Raw genomic sequence first — 21,320 nt, 5'->3', positions numbered from 1 at the left:
TACTATTATTCTTAACACTACTGTGTCAATTGATTCATGACTTTTTAAATAGTTAAGATATCCTGCTGACAATTGAACCCAATCAGTGATCACACAAATCAGTTCCAACTGTACTTTATGATGTCACACTGTTTTACTGTTGAGGTGTACAGTATAAATATATAAGCTCCGCCTGGCTGGCAGGCCACACCAATTAAGGGACCAATCACTTAAGATTACGAAATGAGCCCTTTGCTTTTATTTATAACCACAAAATAAAACAAGTACAGCAGAAATCAGCAGCATTCAGAACACCACCACATCATCTGCATACAGTAACAGTCGGAATGGGACGTTGTCACTTTGGCTTTGCAGCTTGCCTGGTAACAAAACTGAGTAGACAACCAAGAAAAGCAAACGAGGCCTCTTTGGAATTGGCGTAAACCACTACAGAAATGCATTCCAAAAATAAAAAAAAATTCTCATATTTAGACAACAAACATTGAAACGGAAATAAAATTATAACATAAATCAAGCACTCCCTGTTCCATTCATTAGGAAGCACTCATTTGTGTTCTGGAAAGGTTATGGAAAGACAACAGAAAAAAAAAAACAAACAAAAACCTTTTCAGAATGTAAGCTTGGTTTAAGAAACATAAAACAAGTCAAAAAAAAAAAAAAGTGAAGTAACAAAGATCAGGATCCAGCATGTAGAAGATCTTAAGGCTGAAATAAAAGTGACGTCCCTTAATTCTATGAATATTACACCCACCTGTAAGCACGATTTAAGGAAAAAATATTCTATTTTTATATAAAGAAAAATGCTATAACAGGTGACTCCCATACAACACATTGTAACATTATGCATATTAAAAGGATAAAAGCATGCAACGCGACATGTTTACATTTAGCCTGAAAGGGAAAATGTTCAGACATAAAAACTTAAGATAACAGCAGATTAAAGCTAACCGGCAAATATACTGAATGTCTTTATTTTAATAAAATGGCAGCAAGTGCTAAACAAACATTGGGCTTAAAAGTTTGAAAGTCAAAAAGTGTGGCATTAAATAGTGTTACTGCTCCACCTACAGGCGGTGAGGTTAAATAAAGCTTCCCTTTAAAAATCCTGAGTTTAATTCATACAGTGTGACATTAAACCACAGAAGAACGGTCATGGTGAGCTTTTCGTTTTCAGTTTAACTGTCTGTACATAGGGGACACTATGGAGGCCAGAGATGGCTCCACCAGCACTTCATTTGACTTTCTGCACAGATGGCATGCATATCTTCAGGCACATGGATTCCCCAGAAAACAGGGTTCAGTTTTTGTGCCATCGCTTTCTGCAGCTGCTCCATCAACCAAACCTCTTGCATTGTCTCCATCGCCATCAGATGTTTTCCGCTCATTTGGCTGGATTCTCTCAGCTGGTGTCCTGTACTCCACTACGGTTAGCCGGGCGTCGCCGGATACTCCGCCCAGACGCGATGAGATTGGCGTAGCCAGGTGAGTGAGAGAAAGCGTAGGCAGAGCGGCGGGAACGGCGGCCACGTTCGAAGACTGGCTGCTTTTTCTTCTCCTCTTCCTCCTGCAGTTCCCGCTCATACTTCTTCCGGTTTCTCTGCACCTGAGGGATGATGGGAAACACGCAGTTAAAGGTCGGTGGGTGACTGAGGTTCAGGTGGTGCAGCAAGTTCTTTTTAAAACGACCTCACAAGAAGCTAAGGTCAAGTCTGGGACCACCCTGCGGGTCCTAAATGGCAAACGCCCAGGCAGACAACCAATCCATGGAGGAGGCGGAGCTAAAGAAGGCTTCCATTACAGGTGATGAAATTTAACTAATTTTCATAGTAGTGTAATTGTTCTTTTATAGAAATTCTCTGATCACACGAGGGCATTTTACAGCACCGAGGGAATGTATCAAAACCCGCCCGGCAATTTTTACATCATGTTTTGGTTTAAATTTAGTGCAGCGGACAAGCAGTTAGTGCGCACATTTCCACAGCAGAAGGTTCCTGGTTCAAAACCACCCCTGCCTACTCTGTAATGTGGAGTTGTGTCAGGAAGGGCATAGGGTGTAAAATTTGTGCCAAATCAACATACAGATCCATAACGAATCTGCAGCGTAGACCCAGAGTGGAAAAGGAAGAAACCAATAAAACTATTTTTGTTTAATTTTAGTGTGTCTCGACTAAAATGTGATTTTGTTTTCGTCAACTGAAGTAATTCAGATGATTAAAATTAAACCAAAAATGTTGTCTAAATTAAAATGCCCTCATCCCCCAACTATCCACAAACAATCAATCAATCAATTTTTTTATATAGCGCCAAATCACAACAGTTGCCCCAAGGCGCTTTATATTGTAAGGCAAGGCCAAACAATAATTATGTAAAACCCCAACGGTCAAAACGACCCCCTGTGAGCAAGCACTTGGCTACAGTGGGAAGGAAAAACTCCCTTTTAACAGGAAGAAACCTCCAGCAGAACCAGGCTCAGGGAGGGGCAGTCTTCTGCTGGGACTGGTTGGGGCTGAGGGAGAGAACCAGGAAAAAGACATGCTGTGGAGGGGAGCAGAGATCGATCACTAATGATTAAATGCAGAGTGGTGCATACAGAGCAAAAAGAGAAAGAAACAGTGCATCATGGGAACCCCCCAGCAGTCTACGTCTATAGCAGCATAACTAAGGGATGGTTCAGGGTCACCTGATCCAGCCCCAACTATAAGCTTTAGCAAAAAGGAAAGTTTTAAGCCTAATCTTAAAAGTAGAGAGGGTGTCTGTCTCCCTGATCTGAATTGGGAGCTGGTTCCACAGGAGAGGAGCCTGAAAGCTGAAGGCTCTGCCTCCCATTCTACTCTTACAAACCCTAGGAACTACAAGTAAGCCTGCAGTCTGAGAGCGAAGCGCTCTATTGGGGTGATATGGTACTACGAGGTCCCTAAGATAAGATGGGACCTGATTATTCAAAACCTTATAAGTAAGAAGAAGAATTTTAAATTCTATTCTAGAATTAACAGGAAGCCAACGAAGAGAGGCCAATATGGGTGAGATATGCTCTCTCCTTCTAGTCCCCGTCAGTACTCTAGCTGCAGCATTTTGAATTAACTGAAGGCTTTTTAGGGAACTTTTAGGACAACCTGATAATAATGAATTACAATAGTCCAGCCTAGAGGAAATAAATGCATGAATTAGTTTTTCAGCATCACTCTGAGACAAGACCTTTCTGATTTTAGAGATATTGCGTAAATGCAAAAAAGCAGTCCTACATATTGTTTAATATGCGCTTTGAATGACATATCCTGATCAAAAATGACTCCAAGATTTCTCACAGTATTACTAGAGGTCAGGGTAATGCCATCCAGAGTAAGGATCTGGTTAGACACCATGTTTCTAAGATTTGTGGGGCCAAGTACAATAACTTCAGTTTTATCTGAGTTTAAAAGCAGGAAATTAGAGGTCATCCATGTCTTTATGTCTGTAAGACAATCCTGCAGTTTAGCTAATTGGTGTGTGTCCTCTGGCTTCATGGATAGATAAAGCTGGGTATCATCTGCGTAACAATGAAAATTTAAGCAATACTGTCTAATAATACTGCCTAAGGGAAGCATGTATAAAGTGAATAAAATTGGTCCTAGCACAGAACCTTGTGGAACTCCATAATTAACTTTAGTCTGTGAAGAAGATTCCCCATTTACATGAACAAATTGTAATCTATTAGACAAATATGATTCAAACCACCGCAGCGCAGTGCCTTTAATACCTATGGCATGCTCTAATCTCTGTAATAAAATTTTATGGTCAACAGTATCAAAAGCAGCACTGAGGTCTAACAGAACAAGCACAGAGATGAGTCCACTGTCCGAGGCCATAAGAAGATCATTTGTAACCTTCACTAATGCTGTTTCTGTACTATGATGAATTCTAAAACCTGACTGAAACCCTTCAAATAGACCATTCCTCTGCAGATGATCAGTTAGCTGTTTACAACTACCCTTTCAAGAATTTTTGAGAGAAAAGGAAGGTTGGAGATTGGCCTATAATTAGCTAAGATAGCTGGGTCAAGTGATGGCTTTTTAAGTAATGGTTTAATTACTGCCACCTTAAAAGCCTGTGGTACATAGCCAACTAACAAAGATAGATTGATCATATTTAAGATCGAAGCATTAAATAATGGTAGGGCTTCCTTGAGCAGCCTGGTAGGAATGGGGTCTAATAAACATGTTGATGGTTTGGATGAAGTAACTAATGAAAATAACTCAGACAGAACAATCGGAGAGAAAGAGTCTAACCAAATACCGGCATCACTGAAAGCAGCCAAAGATAACGATACGTCTTTGGGATGGTTATGAGTAATTTTTTCTCTAATAGTTAAAATTTTGTTAGCAAAGAAAGTCATGAAGTCATTACTAGTTAAAGTTAATGGAATACTCAGCTCAATAGAGCTCTGACTCTTTGTCAGCCTGGCTACAGTGCTGAAAAGAAACCTGGGGTTGTTCTTATTTTCTTCAATTAGTGATGAGTAGAAAGATGTCCTAGCTTTACGGAGGGCTTTTTTATAGAGCAACAGACTCTTTTTCCAGGCTAAGTGAAGATCTTCTAAATTAGTGAGACGCCATTTCCTCTCCAACTTACGGGTTATCTGCTTTAAGCTACGAGTTTGTGAGTTATACCACGGAGTCAGACACTTCTGATTTAAAGCTCTCTTTTTCAGAGGAGCTACAGCATCCAAAGTTGTCTTCAATGAGGATGTAAAACTATTGACGAGATACTCTATCTCCCTTACAGAGTTTAGGTAGCTACTCTGCACTGTGTTGTTATATGGCATTAGAGAACATAAAGAAGGAATCATATCCTTAAACCTAGTTACAGCGCTTTCTGAAAGACTTCTAGTGTAATGAAACTTATTCCCTACTGCTGGGTAGTCCATCAGAGTAAATGTAAATGTTATTAAGAAATGATCAGACAGAAGGGAGTTTTCAGGGAATACTGTTAAGTCTTCTATTTCCATACCATAAGTCAGAACAAGATCTAAGATATGATTAAAGCGGTGGGTGGACTCATTTACTTTTTGAGCTAAGCCAATAGAGTCTAATAATAGATTAAATGCAGTGTTGAGGCTGTCATTCTCAGCATCTGTGTGGATGTTAAAATCGCCCACTATAATTATCTTATCTGAGCTAAGCACTAAGTCAGACAAAAGGTCTGAAAACTCACAGAGAAACTCACAGTAATGACCAGGTGGACGATAGATAATAACAAATAAAACTGGTTTTTGGGACTTCCAATTTGGATGGACAAGACTAAGAGACAAGCTTTCAAATGAATTAAAGCTCTGTCTGGGTTTTTGATTAATTAATAAGCTGGAATGGAAGATTGTTGCTAATCCTCCGCCCCGGCCCGTGCTACGAGCATTCTGACAGTTAGTGTGACTCGGGGGTGTTGACTCATTTAAACTAACATATTCATCCTGCTGTAACCAGGTTTCTGTTAGGCAGAATAAATCAATATGTTGATCAATTATTATATCATTTACCAACAGGGACTTAGAAGAGAGAGACCTAATGTTTAATAGACCACATTTAACTGTTTAGTCTGTGGTGCAGTTGAAGGTGCTATATTATTTTTTCTTTTTGAATTTTTATGCTTAAATAGATTTTTGCTGGTTATTGGTAGTCTGGGAGCAGGCACCGTCTCTACGGGGATGGGGTAATGAGGGGATGGCAGGGGGAGAGAAGCTGCAGAGAGGTGTGTAAGACTACAACTCTGCTTCCTGGTCCCAACCCTGGATAGTCACGGTTTGGAGGATTTAAGAAAATTGGCCAGATTTCTAGAAATGAGAGCTGCTCCATCCAAAGTGGGATGGATGCCGTCTCTCCTAACAAGACCAGGTTTTCCCCAGAAGCTTTGCCAATTATCTATGAAGCCCACCTCACAAAACAAATAGTTTTAATAATCAAAATGTATCTCATGTTTGACTAATTTACCATCATCATATCCAGAACACAGTAAAATTGTTGATGTTATTTTGAGATTTATTTTTCCATCAATGTTGCATTTTAAATTGTAATTATTTAGTAAAAATTTAATTCAGCATTTTATACATGTGACAATATCAAATAATCTAGGCTTCTTTATTTATCCTGAATAATTAAAGAGCTCTGTTTTGTTTTCCACACCCACGTCAGACTTTAGACACATTTACCTGAAAGCAGCTTTGGAGTTTTTCTTTTTTTTCCAAGGACTTGTAGAACAGACGGTGATATAACGCATGTGACAGCGTGGAGCAGTTTTGAGGTACTTTATCAAATTTAAATGGACTTTGCATGAAGGACTAAACTGTTGATCTGAATCATCTCAGGTTTTATTGTGTCCAACTACAGCAGCATGATTATGGACTCAGACCACGACCACAGGACCTCCACCTCAAACGTGAACCTTTATTTACCTACAGCAGCTCTGTGCGAGTCTTCTGCTCCCGTTTTGCTTGCGGTCCCCACAGCGGTTCCAGTTTACATCTAAATGTAAAGTTTTATGGAAGCCCTTCAGACATGCACTTGGACTGGGGGGTCAGGTGGACTTTGAACATCCAACCTTCTTGTCGGGAGACAACCACACGCCTGCAAGTTCTACTCGCTCTTCAATACACCATGCTGCAGCAAACGCACACAGCCACTGCGCTGCCACACCTGAGCAGCTATGAAGGACCAACAAACGTGGAAACAGTATGCAGATCATCCAGGTTGGTAGTTTGAGTCCTGCAGGTCTCACCTTGTCTCCGACAGAGGGCCAGATGGTGTGATGGAGGAACTGGATGCAGATGACTGGTAACAAACTGATGCCCACAGTCAGGATGATAGTCAACCACAGGTACGGCTGACGCAGGGCGTTAGACGCTGCACCTGTTTAAAAAATAAACAAAAATAATCTGAGATCAGCAACAAGGGCAGGGTTTGATGTGGCACCCACAGTAGTGGTGTTTTCCCAACACACACACAGGTGGCGGGTACTGACCTCATGATCTCACCAACCAGAGAATGTAAATACTTGCATTACAAATTTATCCTGTCTGCTAAAAGGCCTCACTAATCCCAGACATTAACCAATGAGATTTAATTACCTGAAATCAACCAGAAATGAAGATTTAAGTTGAAATTCTGAACACATGGAGCTATAGGTACGTTTAAACTTTTGCAACTAACCGGTAAAGGTGAACACTGAGGGGAAGAGCACGTGGATTCCGGCGCTGTGGAGGTCAAACATGATGCCAAAATAGATGGCGATGCTCCCCAAAACAGCAAAGCAGTTGACAAATGTCCAATAGGATGTATCCAGAGAGATCTGATGGACAACAAGTTTTACAAACCAACAGCAGTCAATTCACTGAACAATCTGAATTTCTGCGTCAGAAGAATCACATGGCTAACCTGCAAGTTGACGGTAAAAATGAGCGAGGATGCCGTCACGACCGCCAGTGACTGGTAGTCAGATGGAGCCTCGCCATCCTGTCCCATGGTCTGCAGAAAAGCTCCATAGGGGATGAAGAAGATGATGACTGACGTGAAGATGCCGTGGAACAGACTGAGGAAGAAGTTCCGGTAGTTGAAGTAAGACCCTGTCTGGCCCGGCAGGTAGAGTTTCGGGAATTTCAGGCTGAGTTTGTCATTAACATCCTGCGAGGACAGAAAGAATGAGTGTTAAGAGTTTAATTCCCAACATGAAGGAGAAGGTGGAAGTTAAGGTCAATTATCTAAAGAACTCCTAATGTCTCACCCTGTGGACATCTCCAGTGATCTCACTCCATCTTTGTGACAGAGATTTATTTCAGCATCCTTATCTAGACCACACCCAGACCTGCCCACTGAACCAAGTGGGGAGGTTTTCAATCCCAAAAACATTCATGGCTTGATGTTAATGTGATCAGCAAAATCTATTCTCAAAGGAGGGTTTTTTTATGGAAGGTTGGTCTTGACAGGTTGATCTGCTCACAATGGCCGTAATAAAGCACCTGTGACTTTATTACATGGTTACCTGGTCAAGAAGTCCAACGAGTAGAACAGGTAAGCTGCTGTAACACAGATTGTAGAGCGTAATGAACCAGTCTTCATAGGCGATCTGCAAACAGGAAAACAGTTGAATGTATTTCATTACTGTGGGTTCAATCCACAATTTCAGTTAATTCTGTGTCCTTGTACGAGACCCTGAATCCCAAAAGCGGTTCAAGCTCGGACCACTTTATCCCCTTAGAGGTAGATAAAGTTCCAAGTAAACAAAAACTATACTTGTATTTAAGACGATGGTTGTCAGAAATAATATTTTGAGTCATGTTCATGCTGCTGACCTGTCCAGAGTATCCACTGAAGAAGGCGTACCAGAAGTGCACCAATGTGAAGGCAAAGTTCTTATAGAAGAAGTATCGCAGAAATTTGCACATTCTGATGTAAGACCAGCGTCCATGCACCAGCAGGAGGCGCTGTAGGTAACGAAATTGGGCAAAAGCATAGTCACTGGACATAACTGCCTGCATCCCCTCTTGACCGCTGATACCGACACCAATATCTGCAGCTGAACAAAAGAAAGAAAAAAAAAACAGAACAGTGTGAACTCAAACATGGTGTCATAACAAATTATTCAGGAAAACGTCTGGAGCACAGCAGCAAACTGATATCTCGGGAAACAGCCATGAACTCGGAAATGGAACTGAAATACTGTGAACATTATAGTCTGTAATAACGCTGAGAAGCTTCAACTACCCATCAAAATAAGACTAATAAGGTGATCCAGATTTCACTGTTTTTTTTCTGAATCCAATTAAAAACTGATGACATTGTGCGACAGAGGCACAACCAAGGTTACAACAAAAAGTATTATTTATGAGATGGACAGCTTTTATACCATGCAGTGTCAAACAAACGCAAGAAATTGTTGTAATGAATTAATAATTATTTTAAAATATACATTTTATTGTAATTCTTAGTGTTGATCATTATTATTTATTTCAATATTATTTGTAAATATTTAAGTGACTTTATAGCTCAGAGTGAAGATCAGGTGTCTACAAACCACTAATTCCGGGCCCAATCCCCAGATGCAGGTGAGTGTCAAAGTGCCCTTCAGTCACTTCACAGCAAAACTGATAAATGTTCAGGAATAACCAATAAAAGTATAACAGCTATTTTATAAAATAACTTTATTCTCATGACACTAATATTTGAACTTATTTTACTAAACTTTTTTTTTTTGCTGAACAGTGTCCATCTTGCATTTATAAAAAGCTAAAATATTTGATCATGTCCCAGCATTAAAGTTTACATCACAGAACCTACCTGAAGCCGCACCAATTGGAGCTCACAAAGTCTTTTTAAAAGTCATAGCACGAATCACTTATCAATAATCAATTCCAAAGTTTAATGGTTTCTACTAAATATCAAAGCCTTTAATCAACTTCAATGAAAATTTGTTCTTTTGATTAAAGTCAATAACAAACCAGTGGCTGAAAACACAAACTCATTGGTGGAACCACGAATCAATGTTTGTGAACTTTGTTTACTTTTGATCATGTTGACATCATTGGCGCCGTCTCCGATGGACAGCGTCACGGCCTTTTTGTACTTCTTCACCAACGTGACAACATTAGCCTTCTGCTTGGGGGTGACGCGGCAGCAGATGACCGCCTCGCACTCGCATGCCATGTTCACAAAGTCAATCTGTGGGAGAAACAGAGCGCTGCCCGTTAACAGGCATTAAGGTGAAACAGCGCCACCCCTTAGCAAGCCTGACAGAGAAACAGCGCCGCCCCTTAGCAAGCCTAAAGGAGAAATGGTACCGCCCGTTCAATTTCATTCAATTTATTCATTTTATATAGTGCTAAGTCACCTTAAGGTGATTCACACAAAACAATTCCAAAAACAAAATAAAATGAATTTAAAGATTTTTTAAAAAAGCACAGTAAAAGAGTAAAAAAGCATAGTAACATAATATGCCAATATGCTAGCTAGCCATACGAAAGGGAAAATAAGTGCGTCTCAAGTCTGGACTTGAGTGTTTTATTGACGCGGGGAGATCATTCCACAGAACAGGAGCACGATAAGAGAAAGCTCTATGATCCACAAGTTGAAGTAGTGTCGCCCCCTAGCAAGCCTGAAGGAGAAACTGCACCGTCCGTTAGCACCTATTAACCACTCTTTTGTGTGTCTGAACACTGAATGTGCACCTGTCTCAACTCTTTCTCCAAGTCATTCATCGGCTGTCCATCCTGAGGGACGCTGGGAGCCGTTCGCTTTCCCAGGCGGCGGAGCTTCAGGCGGCGACGTTTCTTCTTCTTCTCATACAGAATCTCATTCTTCAGAAAAAAAAAAAAAAACATTCAAGATATATGACAGTGTAAAAAAAAAAAAAAAAAAAAAAAATAGGAATTAAGCTTCAATTTTGGGACTTTTACTCTGTAAACACCAAAAGATTTATTAAAAAAAAAAAAAGTTAACCATTTTCGCTCAGTTACCTGCTTGCAAACTACTTTTTTTTAAGCCAGACACATGCTAATTAGCCATGTTAGCCATTTGGCAGGCTACTGCACCCTGCTCAGAGTGCCGCTTTCATTGGACCGACATCTCTGCTATTTTGGCATTGTGGGATAGCTCGCGCCCACAGGTTGAGCTCACCGGACTACTTTCGCCGCCCTGCTCAGCGTGCCGCTCTCATTGGAGCGACAACACAGAATGTGTCTCTTCCCAGATAGATCTCTTTCAGTGCAGCTTCTTGTTCTGACTTTAACATGAAGTTAACACCCAAGTCTTTCATCGCCAAATGTAAATGGTAATCAAACCTTTCCAATCGTATCTTTCTGAACTCTTCCGCATTAAACTCCATTGTGTCAATGTTTACAACGTGCTTGAGCAATAACAGGTGAAGTTGCTCATAAACTTTAACTTTCTTAAATATTTATTACGGCCACTCTTAAAACTTCAGTTATCTTTATAATTATATTACTGGTAAATTTTAGAATTGATTTAGATGAGATATACTCATTATCTCACAGGAATATATCACAATTATCTGGGAACTACTTTTTGCGCAGGAATTCATAAAACACATCAGCCGCAGGCATGTACTAAGACAGAATACCCAGAAACTGGACAGTTGTTCGGCCATAACAAGAGCATCCACTTTTAGCTTGTCATAAGCTAAGCTAGTGGCACTCATGAGAGTGTGAGCCTACTGTAGCACTTGTACTAAGCTAGCTAGCTACAATATGTTGGTCACAAACTAGTTAATAGATAATGTGAGGTGAATGTTCATATAATCCTGACTCATCACAGTTAACGGCTCTCAGAACACTTTAGATGCTTCTGGAGTAGTTAGCTAATGTAACATTTTAGATTTATTGCAGCCATATGATGCTGGAAGGTAAATCGTTTACCAAATCTACACTGATTTTTAAATTGGCATAAATTAATCTATTTTACAGCAATTGCACAGAATTGTGTTATGATCAAACATTTTGTCTTAAAAAAGTAGTAGTGGAATCAGCTGCTCACAGTTTTTCCACCCCCCCACCCCCCCCCCCAAAAAAGACAAAAAGTTATCTTTATTTAAAACCATACTCTGCAACACCAAGAAAAAAATTCATTAAGTTAAAAATAATGTGACATGCTCAAAGTAGAACTCATGTTTAATCAAGAAATACCACCAAAATAGCCACGGAATGATTTTTAAACAGATCCAACTGGGAATAACTCACCAGCCAACCACCGGTGATGATGAGAGCGTTTTTTCCCGCTACAGGGAAAAACGGTTCTCCAGGTTTCTTTTTGGCTTGGCTCAGAGTTTGAGGTGCATTTCTCCTGTTGACTTGACGAAGCTTCAGCTTCTCGCTGCACACAAACATATAAACAAACAATGAGACCCTCTGCTTGTACTGTAATATCCATTTAGTTTGCATGAAAGGAAAATAATATGTCACGGTTTAACTCTCAGTGAAAGAGACAAAGTGATGGAGCTCAATACTGCCGGTCACACGGCATACAACGATTCCTGAACAAAGAGGAAAAAAGTAAAAAAAGTCACAAATCGTTGAGAAAAGGTGGACGAACGAGCTTTATCATAGAAACCGAAGCTAACATTGATCTCCACGCTTCAAATGAAACGCGCTTGGAGCCACTGCTGGAGCAGTGTGTGTGTCTGCATCTCTGAGTTGCATGACTTGGTGCTGGGATGGGGCTCTGTCACGCCCGGTTCCTGGAGAAGCTGCAAACAGATGAGCGTGATCCGACCTATTGTGGAGATCTGTGCACACGTTGGTGGATCCACCTGCTGTGGTTCCTCATACAGAACAAAAGAGGGATTATGTCCATCATCAGAATCCTCACTATCTGGTTCAGACTCTGATGACACACTGTGCGCTCCATCTTGCTCCAATTAAAAAAAAAAAAAAAAAAAAAAAAAAACCTGAAGCGCTTGCTCAACAGACACCTTATTTTTACAAAAACCAAAATCACAAATACTCCACCAAAATTATACACACTCAAACACACTAAATATTTCTAAAATCTTTCAAATAACAAAACTAATCACTATCTGTACACCGAAATGCACACGCATATATATATATATATATATATATATATATATATATATATATATATATATATATATATATATATATATATATATATATATATATATATATATATATATATATATATATATATATATATATATATGAGAGAGAGAGATGTCTGCAGTTTGTTTGTTGTGTTTGTTTTGTGCACACACAAAAGGACCGCCCCGTACATGATTTAGTGACTCAAACATTCAGAAAAGAATGTCAAATGACAAAATCTTATTGCTTATATTGACTTTTTTTTTAACTAAAACATATTTGATATATAATGATTGACATTTCAGACATGAACATATAGTAGAACTCTAAAAGTACAGTTTTAATTTCAGTGCAACTTTTACATACTTGACTTCTTCACCATAGTGGATCTGCATGTCATCTTTCAGAAGTGAACAAGAATATCCGATATTCTCTGCCGTTTCTGAGGAAGAGACAAAAATAATGTTCGGATTCGGTGCATAAAGACCTCCAGCGAAACACCAGAACGCTTCAATCTTTCAAGGTTCATTTAAAATAAATATACTCTTTTGGCTGATCTGATAGAAAACCCCCAAAACAAACAGCATTTTTAAGCTTGAAAGAATTTGCAGTTTAATGAAATCCATTTATTCAAGTTGATGTCATGATTTATCAATTTGCACAGTTTCTGCTGTGATCAGAAAAGGCAGTAACATTTGCTCACTTATCACCCATGTTTTCTTTCCTGTCCAAAAAAATCTGTCATTCTTGTACAGCAGATGTCATCAGTGGAAGAGATGCGGACACAAGTTACTTAACTGGACATTAACGACCTAAGAAGCCAACAGATGGCCAGAGCATGGATGGATCAACCTGGAGAAAGTCTGGTGATAAACTGAAGAAAAGTCTGAAAACACTGCAGGGAGACCAGCGGCTCATCGCAGACGTTACACTTAATGTCCGTTGATTTCATAAACTTTGTCATCTTTAAAAAAAATTCCATTTACATACCCCAAGTGAATTTCTTCACATCATCTAACATGCAGACAGGCTTAGGGTGTCAAAATCCATCTCCTTGTCCATGTCGTGACACCTAGGTGATGGATCAAGTAGGGGATTACCTGTTGGGGTAAAATAAAGTGGGGCTCTTGTGTGCCCTGTGGCAGCTACGGTAGCCATGAAGGCCCAACAGGAACCCTGAACACGTGACAGCTAATGGGGCTGTGGTGAAACAAGAAGTCCACAATGGCAGATCAATTGGAGGAGATATTTTGTCACCTAATGGCAATGAAGGCGGAACCAGATTCTCAGACCCTGATCACCTGGGTTTTCCCAGACAAGGAAAGTGTGCGTTTGTTGGCGTGCAACAACATTCCCATGTTAAACTAACCCACGCATCTCAAGATTGACCCATGATACAGAATTGACCATCCAATCCAGGAATCAATCAATAGACAATCTACCTCGCCACGACAACTTTGCATCATTAGAAACCTGCTGATTGTTGACTGGTCCCACATTTAGTTCCACTGGTGCCTAGACAGCCACGCCCCGTACTGCAGCCAGTACCTTTCTTATCTCCAGTCAGGACCCAGATCTTGATGTCAGCTTTGGCCAGTTTAGAAATAGTCTCTGGCACACCATCCTGCAGTTTGTCTTCGATAGCCGTCGCACCAATGAGCTGACGAGAGAGGCAGATACTCAGTTTTCAATGAGCCAATACTCACTTAAAGAAACAAACTATGGGATGACATCATGAACTAGACACTGAAGTCATGTTTTGCCTATAAGGCAATTTGGAGTCAGTGGTAGGTTCTGTACATTTGCCTTCCTTAAATTGATCTCTACGAGGTCTGTGAGAAAAGTAACGGACCTTTTTATTTTTTTCAAAAACTATATGGATTTGAATCACGTGCGATTACATCAGACAAGCTTGAACCCTCGTGGGCATGCGAGAGTTTTTTCAGGCCTGTAGGTTACGTCATTCGCCTGTGGGCAGGCTTTGAGTGAGGAGTGGTCCACCCCTCCCGTCGGAATCCCTTTGTCTGACAACTTCCTGAGAGACTGGCGCTTTGCTTTATCAAAATTTTTTCAGAACCTGTGAGGCACATCGAAGTGGACACCATTCGAGAAATTCAGCTGGTTTTCGGTGAAAATTTTAACAGCGATGAGAGATTATGGAGTGTTACTGTCGCTTTAAGGACTTCCCACGGAGCGGGACGTCGCGCCGCGCTCCGAGCCGCCGTCGCCAGCCTGTTTCAAGCTGAAAACCTCCAAATTTAAGCCTCTGTTGACCCAGGACGTCGTGAGAGAACAGAGAACTTTCAGAAGAGGTCGGGATCAGCAGATTATCCGGACATTCCACTGTTAAAGGAGATTTTGTAATGAAAGATGTGCGGACGGATTGGCGTGTCAGCAGGCAGCCGGCGCGGCGCGCTGCCACAGGAAAAACACCTCCGTTGGAAGCCTTAAGGACAAGTTGGAACATGTCTAGCTGTTAATTTCTCAGATACTCAACTGAAAGCCATCAAAAGCCGCCTGGTTTTTACAAATGTTATCAACACGGAGGTGTTTTTCCTGTGGCGGCGCGCCACGCCGGCTGCCTGCCAACGTGCGAATCCGTCCGCATGTCTTTCATTACAAAATCTCCTTTAACAGTGGAATATCCGGATAAACTGCTGATCCCGACCTCTTCTGAAAGTTCTCTGTTCTCTCACGACGTCCTGGGTCAGAGGCTTAAATTTGGAGGTTTTCAGCTCGAAACAGGCTGATGACAGAGCCTCGGAGCGCGGCGCGACGTCCGGCGCCGTGGGAAGTCCTTAAAGCGACAGTAACACTCCATAATCTCTCATCAGCCGTTAAAATTTTCACCGAAAACCAGCTGAATTTCTCGAATGGTGTCCACTTCGATGTGCCTCACAGGTTCTGAAAAAATTTTGATAGATCAAAGCACCAGTCTCTCAGGAAGTTCTCAGACAAAGGAATTCCGACGGGAGGGGTGGACCAGTGCTCACTCAAAGCCTGCCCACAGGTGAATGACGTAACCGACAGGCGTGAAAAAATTCACGCATGCGCACGAGGGTTCAAGGTTGGCTGATGTAATCGCACGTGATTCAAATCCATATAGTTTTTGAAAAAAAAATAAAAAGGTCTGCTTCTTTTCTCACAGACCTCGTATAAGAAAAAAAAAAAAATCTTGATTTTGCACTCATTGACCCATCACCTCATTAATATGCAAATTCAGAACTGTTGCTATGGTGATCATCCTCCATCGGAAATACTTATGTATCAAGTTTGGTTTGTTTAGTACCCAAGAGCCTTGGATTTACACAGTTGTGTTCAAAATAATAGCAGTGTTCAAAAAAAGTGAGTAAAGCTCAAAATGCTTATAGCTTTTATTTCCATTCATCGGGAACACTGCACATTCCATTACAAATCAAAACAAAGAAAAATTTATGGAACTTGTTACTACTTTACAGAAAGTGAAGGAAAAGGAATATTAGGCTGTTCAAAATAAATAAACAGTGCCTGGAGTTTTCTTTAAAAACTCAAACATTGACAGTAAACTGAAAAATGATTTAACTTTACTGTGAATCACTCAACTAATAGTTTCTGAGAACTGCTTCACATCTTGTGTTGCATGGAGTCGACCAAATTCTGGCAGGTATTCCAGCCCAGGACAACTGGACTACATTTAACAGTTCCTCTGCATTTCTTGGTTTTGCCTCAGAAACAGCCCCCCCAATCAACCCACAAGTTTTCGACTGGATTGAGGTCCCAGGATTGGGCTGGCCACTCCATAATGTTTGTCTTGTTGGTCTGGTACCAAGGTGCTGGTCACTTGTTGGTGTGTTTGGGGTCGTTGTCTTGTTGAAACACCTATTTTAAGGACATTTCCTCTTCAGCATAAGGCAACATGACCTCTTCAAGTATTCTGATGTATTCAAACTGAACCATGATCCCTGGTATGTGATAAATAGGCCCATATCCCCATATCATGATGCTTGCTCCAGCAGGCTTCACTGTCTTTCACTTCAGTTTTTTGGGGTCATCTGACAAATTGTGCGGCCCCTAGACCTAAAAAGAACAATCTTGCTTTCATCGGCCCACAAAATGTTACGCCATTCCTCTTTGGGCCAGTCAGTGTGTTATTTGGTGAATTGTAACCTCTTTAGCATGTTTTTTATTTCCCCAACAGTGGGACTTTGTGGGGGCTTCTTGTCCACAGTTTGGCTTCACATACTCATACACATCTTCTAATTTTTACAGCACTCATGGATAACTTTAGACATTTGATCATCCTGGAGCTGATTACTGGTTGAGTCTTTGACATTATGGCTATTCTTTGATCCATTTGAATGATGGTTTTCTGTTTTCTTCCACATCTTTCTGGTTTTGGAACCCATTTTAAAGCATCTGAGATCATTTTAGCTGAGCAGCCTGTAATTTCTGCACTTTTTTTTTTAATATGTTTTCCACTATCAAAACAACTTATTAAACAAAGTACGCTGTTCTTCTGAATAATGTCTGGAACAACCCATTTTACTCATATTTTCACAGAAAAATGCACAACCACCAGCAGGTACAACATTTGCTGCCTTCGTCCTTAACTAAGGGTAACCTGTCAGGATGTAACAAGGGTCACAAAAGAAAAATGCAAACACTGCTACATTTTTTTTTTTTTTTAAACAGCCTAAAGGCCTGGTCACACAGCACTAACGAAGGACAATGAAGCCCAAACAAAACAGGAAATCTGGACTTTTGTTGACATTATTTGCTTGCCTCTACTGGTGGTTGGCTCTCACTGCGGTATTGTATCACTTCCTGTTCCGGAGCACAGCGGTGTTTTGCTATATCTGTTAGCTGTTTAATCTGCGCAGTTAGATTGATCTAGATAACGATTTGTTTCACAGTGTAATCTTCACGTGCCTTAACTAAAGCACTCCCTCTGCTGAATCTAGGGTTGCCAACCGTCCCTTGAAAAACGGAATCGTCCCTTATTTGGAAATAAAAGTATGTGTTCCGTATTGACCTGAAACGGGACGCAGTTTGTCCCGTATTTCTGTGAGAATCAAAGTCTGTAAAATGTCAATGGAATTGACTGGCGCTTTATATGGAAACTTACAGTAAATTTGATCCCAGCCTCTCTCCTGCTTTTCACCAATGAGCTGACAGACACGAGTTGACAATACAGAATCACTCTTATGTCATTGGTCGAGGGACATCTGCTCGCAAGAAGATACCGACGTCATGAGCCGACGACGGTCGCTGGACGACATTAACAAAGCAGCATGGCTGATATCGATGCAGACACCGACACTGGCACTGCAGATATGCCTACGGACAGCAATGTCTGTAATGTCGTTACTCCTCCTCCTAAAAAAAAAACCCAAACAAAAAAGAATGCAAAAATACAGGGACGAATGAGAAAAGGAAAATGGCTGGGTGGAAAAGGTGCGCGACAACAGCTATAAGTATTGTAAGTATTGTTTACTTTTCAGACTATTTTTGCACTTTTTATCACACTAAATGTGTAAATGTGCACTGTTACATTGTTTTGCACTGTTACATTGTTTTGGATGATGAAAATTTTCAATTGTTTGTTAATTTATACAATTTTAAGTTAAACACTACAGAGATTTATTTTTAAAGATTTTTTTTTTTTTTTATGCTTTGAAGCAGGACACATTGCTCATATTGAAATTGTGAGTGAAAATTTATTTTGCACTAAAAATAAATTGCTAAATAATAATTTGTTTTCCATGTGTTCATATCAGAACAAATGCATGTATGCATCTACTTAAATTCAGGGTCAAGTCAACAGTCAAATGGTTAAAAATCGTTTCACACAGACGCTGGGAAGGGTAAAGGCAATGGTCGGTCGGCCCTGGCGGTGAGGTGTCCCTTATTTATTTTTCAGAGAGTTGGCAACCCTAGCTGAATCACCTCTAAATTATTTACACATTATTCACTGTGTTTTTAGGAATCCCCTAGCTTAGCGCAGCTACTAGCTCTTAGCCGGTTTAGCATGGCGGCTTCTCCTGTCTCTCCCGCACTGTTCTGCTCTGGGTGTGAAATGTTTAGTTATTCCTCAGCCTCCTTTAGCAGTAATGGTACTTGTAATAAGTGTAGCTTATTCGTAGCTTTGGAGGCCAGGCTGGGCGAATTGGAGACTCGGCTCTGCACTGTGGAAAATTCTACAGCTAGCCAGGCCCCTGTAGTCAGTGCGGACCAAGGTAGCTTAGCCGCCGTTAGTTCCCCTCCGGCAGATCCCGAGCAGCCGGGAAAGCAGGCCGACTGGGTGACTGTGAGGAAGAAGCGTAGTTCTAAACAGAAGCCCTCTGTACACCACCAACCTGTTCACACTTCTAACTGTTTTTCCCCACTCGGCGACACACCCGCCGAGGATCAAACTCTGGTTATTGGCGACACTGTTTTGAGAAATGTGAAGTTAGCGACACCAACAACCATAGTCAATTGTCTTCCGGGGGCCAGAGCAGGCGACATTGAAGGAAATTTGAAACTGCTGGCTAAGGCTAAGCGTAAATTTGGTAAGATTGTAACTCACATCGGCAGTAATGACACCCGGTTACGCCAATCAGAGGTCACTAAAATTAACACTGAATCGGTGTGTAACTTTGCAAAAACAATGTCGGACTCTGTAGTTTTCTCTGGGCCCCTCCCCAATCGGACCAGGAGTGACATGTTTAGCCGCATGTTCTCCTTGAATTGCTGGCTGTCTGAGTGGTGTCCAAAAAATGAGGTGGGCTTCATAGATAATTGGCAAAGCTTCTGAGGAAAACCTGGTCTTGTTAGGAGAGACGGCATCCATCCCACTTTGGATGGAGCAGCTCTCATTTCTAGAAATCTGGCCAATTTTCTTAAATCCTCCAAACCGTGACTATCCAGGGTTGGGACCAGGAAGCAGAGTTGTAGTCTTACACACCTCTCTGCAGCTTCTCTCCCCCTGCCATCCCCTCATTACCCCATCCCCGTAGAGTCGGTGCCTGCTCCCAGACCACCAACAACCAGTAAAAATCTATTTAAGCATAAAAATTCAAAAAGAAAAAATATAGCACCTTCAACTGCACCACAGACTAAAACAGTTAAATGTGGTCTATTAAACATTAGGTCTCTCTCTTCTAAGTCCCTGTTAGTAAATGATATAATAATTGATCAACATATTGATTTATTTTGCCTTACAGAAACCTGGTTACAGCAGGATGAATATGTTAGTTTAAATGAGTCAACACCCCTGAGTCACACTAACTGTCAGAACGCTCGTAGCACGGGCCGAGGCGGAGGATTAGCAGCAATCTTCCACTCCAGCTTATTAATCAAAAACCCAGACAGAGCTTAATTCATCTGAAAGCTCGACTCTTAGTCTTGTCCATCCAAATTGTAAGTCCCAAAAACCAGTTTTATTTGTTATTATCTATCGTCCACCTGGTCATTACTGTGAGTTTCTCTGTGAATTTTCAGACCTTTTGTCTGACTTAGTGCTTAGCTCAGATAAGATAATTATAGTGGGCGATTTTAACATCCACACAGATGCTGAGAATGACAGCCTCAACACTGCATTTAATCTATTATTAGACTCAATTGGCTTTGCTCAAAATGTAAATGAGTCCACCCACCACTTTAATCATATATTAGATCTTGTTCTGACTTATGGTATGGAAATAGAAGACTTAACAGTATTCCCTGAAAACTCCCTTCTGTCTGATCATTTCTTAATAACATTTACATTTACTCTGATGGACTACCCAGCAGTGGGGAATAAGTTTCATTACACTAGAAGTCTTTCAGAAAGCGCTGTAACTAGGTTTAAGGATATGATTCCTTCTTTATGTTCTCTAATGCCATATACCAACACAGTGCAGAGTAGCTACCTAAACTCTGTGAGTGAGATCGAGTATCTCGTCAATAGTTTTACATCCTCATTGAAGACAACTTTGGATGCTGTAGCTCCTCTGAAAAAGAGAGCCTTAAATCAGAAGTGCCTGACTCCGTGGTATAACTCACAAACTCGCAGCTTAAAGCAGATAACCCGTAAGTTGGAGAGGAAATGGCGTCTCACTAATTTAGAAGATCTTCATTTAGCCTGGAAAAAGAGCCTGTTGCTCTATAAAAAAGCCCTCCGTAAAGCTAGGGCATCTTACTACTCATCACTAATTGAAGAAAATAAGAACAACCCCAGGTTTCTTTTCAGCACTGTAGCCAGGCTGACAAAGAGTCAGAGCTCTATTGAGCCGAGTATTCCTTTAACTTTAACTAATAATGACTTCATGACTTTCTTTGCTAATAAAATTTTAACTATTAGAGAAAAAGTTACTCATAACCATCCCAAAGACATATCGTTATCTTTGGCTGCTTTCAGTGATGCCGGTATTTGGTTAGACTCTTTCTCTCCGATTGTTCTGTCTGAGTTATTTTCATTAGTTACTTCCTCCAAACCATCAACATGTCTATTAGACCCCATTCCTACCAGGCTGCTCAAGGAAGCCCTACCATTAATTAATGCTTCGATCTTAAATATGATCAATCTATCTTTATTAGTTGGCTATGTACCACAGGCTTTTAAGGTGGCAGTAATTAAACCATTACTTAAAAAGCCATCACTTGACCCAGCTATCTTAGCTAATTATAGGCCAATCTCCAACCTTCCTTTTCTCTCAAAAATTCTTGAAAGGGTAGTTGTAAAACTGCTAACTGATCATCTGAAGAGGAATGGTCTATTTGAAGAGTTTCAGTCCGGTTTTAGAAT

General features: G+C 40.7%; 1 protein-coding gene across 1 annotated transcript in view; it reads right to left on the bottom strand.

Moving 5' to 3' along the window:
• Positions 1-209: 209 nt before the first annotated feature.
• Positions 210-21,320, bottom strand: part of atp8b1 (ATPase phospholipid transporting 8B1) — a 41,255-nt gene continuing 20,144 nt past the window's right edge. Inside the window, exons 19-29 of the mRNA XM_034192296.1 lie at positions 14,123-14,234; positions 12,941-13,016; positions 11,714-11,846; positions 10,187-10,315; positions 9,524-9,680; positions 8,315-8,538; positions 8,005-8,088; positions 7,401-7,646; positions 7,176-7,314; positions 6,745-6,875; positions 210-1,603 (exon numbers count right to left, since the gene is read on the bottom strand). Coding sequence (XP_034048187.1) covers positions 1,400-1,603; positions 6,745-6,875; positions 7,176-7,314; positions 7,401-7,646; positions 8,005-8,088; positions 8,315-8,538; positions 9,524-9,680; positions 10,187-10,315; positions 11,714-11,846; positions 12,941-13,016; positions 14,123-14,234 — 1,635 coding nt within the window. The 3' untranslated portion in view covers positions 210-1,399. The remainder of the gene's footprint in view (positions 1,604-6,744; positions 6,876-7,175; positions 7,315-7,400; positions 7,647-8,004; positions 8,089-8,314; positions 8,539-9,523; positions 9,681-10,186; positions 10,316-11,713; positions 11,847-12,940; positions 13,017-14,122; positions 14,235-21,320) is intronic.

The sequence above is a fragment of the Thalassophryne amazonica genome, chromosome 17 (genome assembly GCF_902500255.1).
Source record: "Thalassophryne amazonica chromosome 17, fThaAma1.1, whole genome shotgun sequence".
Lineage (NCBI taxonomy): Eukaryota > Metazoa > Chordata > Actinopteri > Batrachoidiformes > Batrachoididae > Thalassophryne > Thalassophryne amazonica.
The sequence above is the reverse complement of the archived record's forward strand: the minus strand, read 5'-3'. Positions and strand labels throughout refer to the sequence as shown.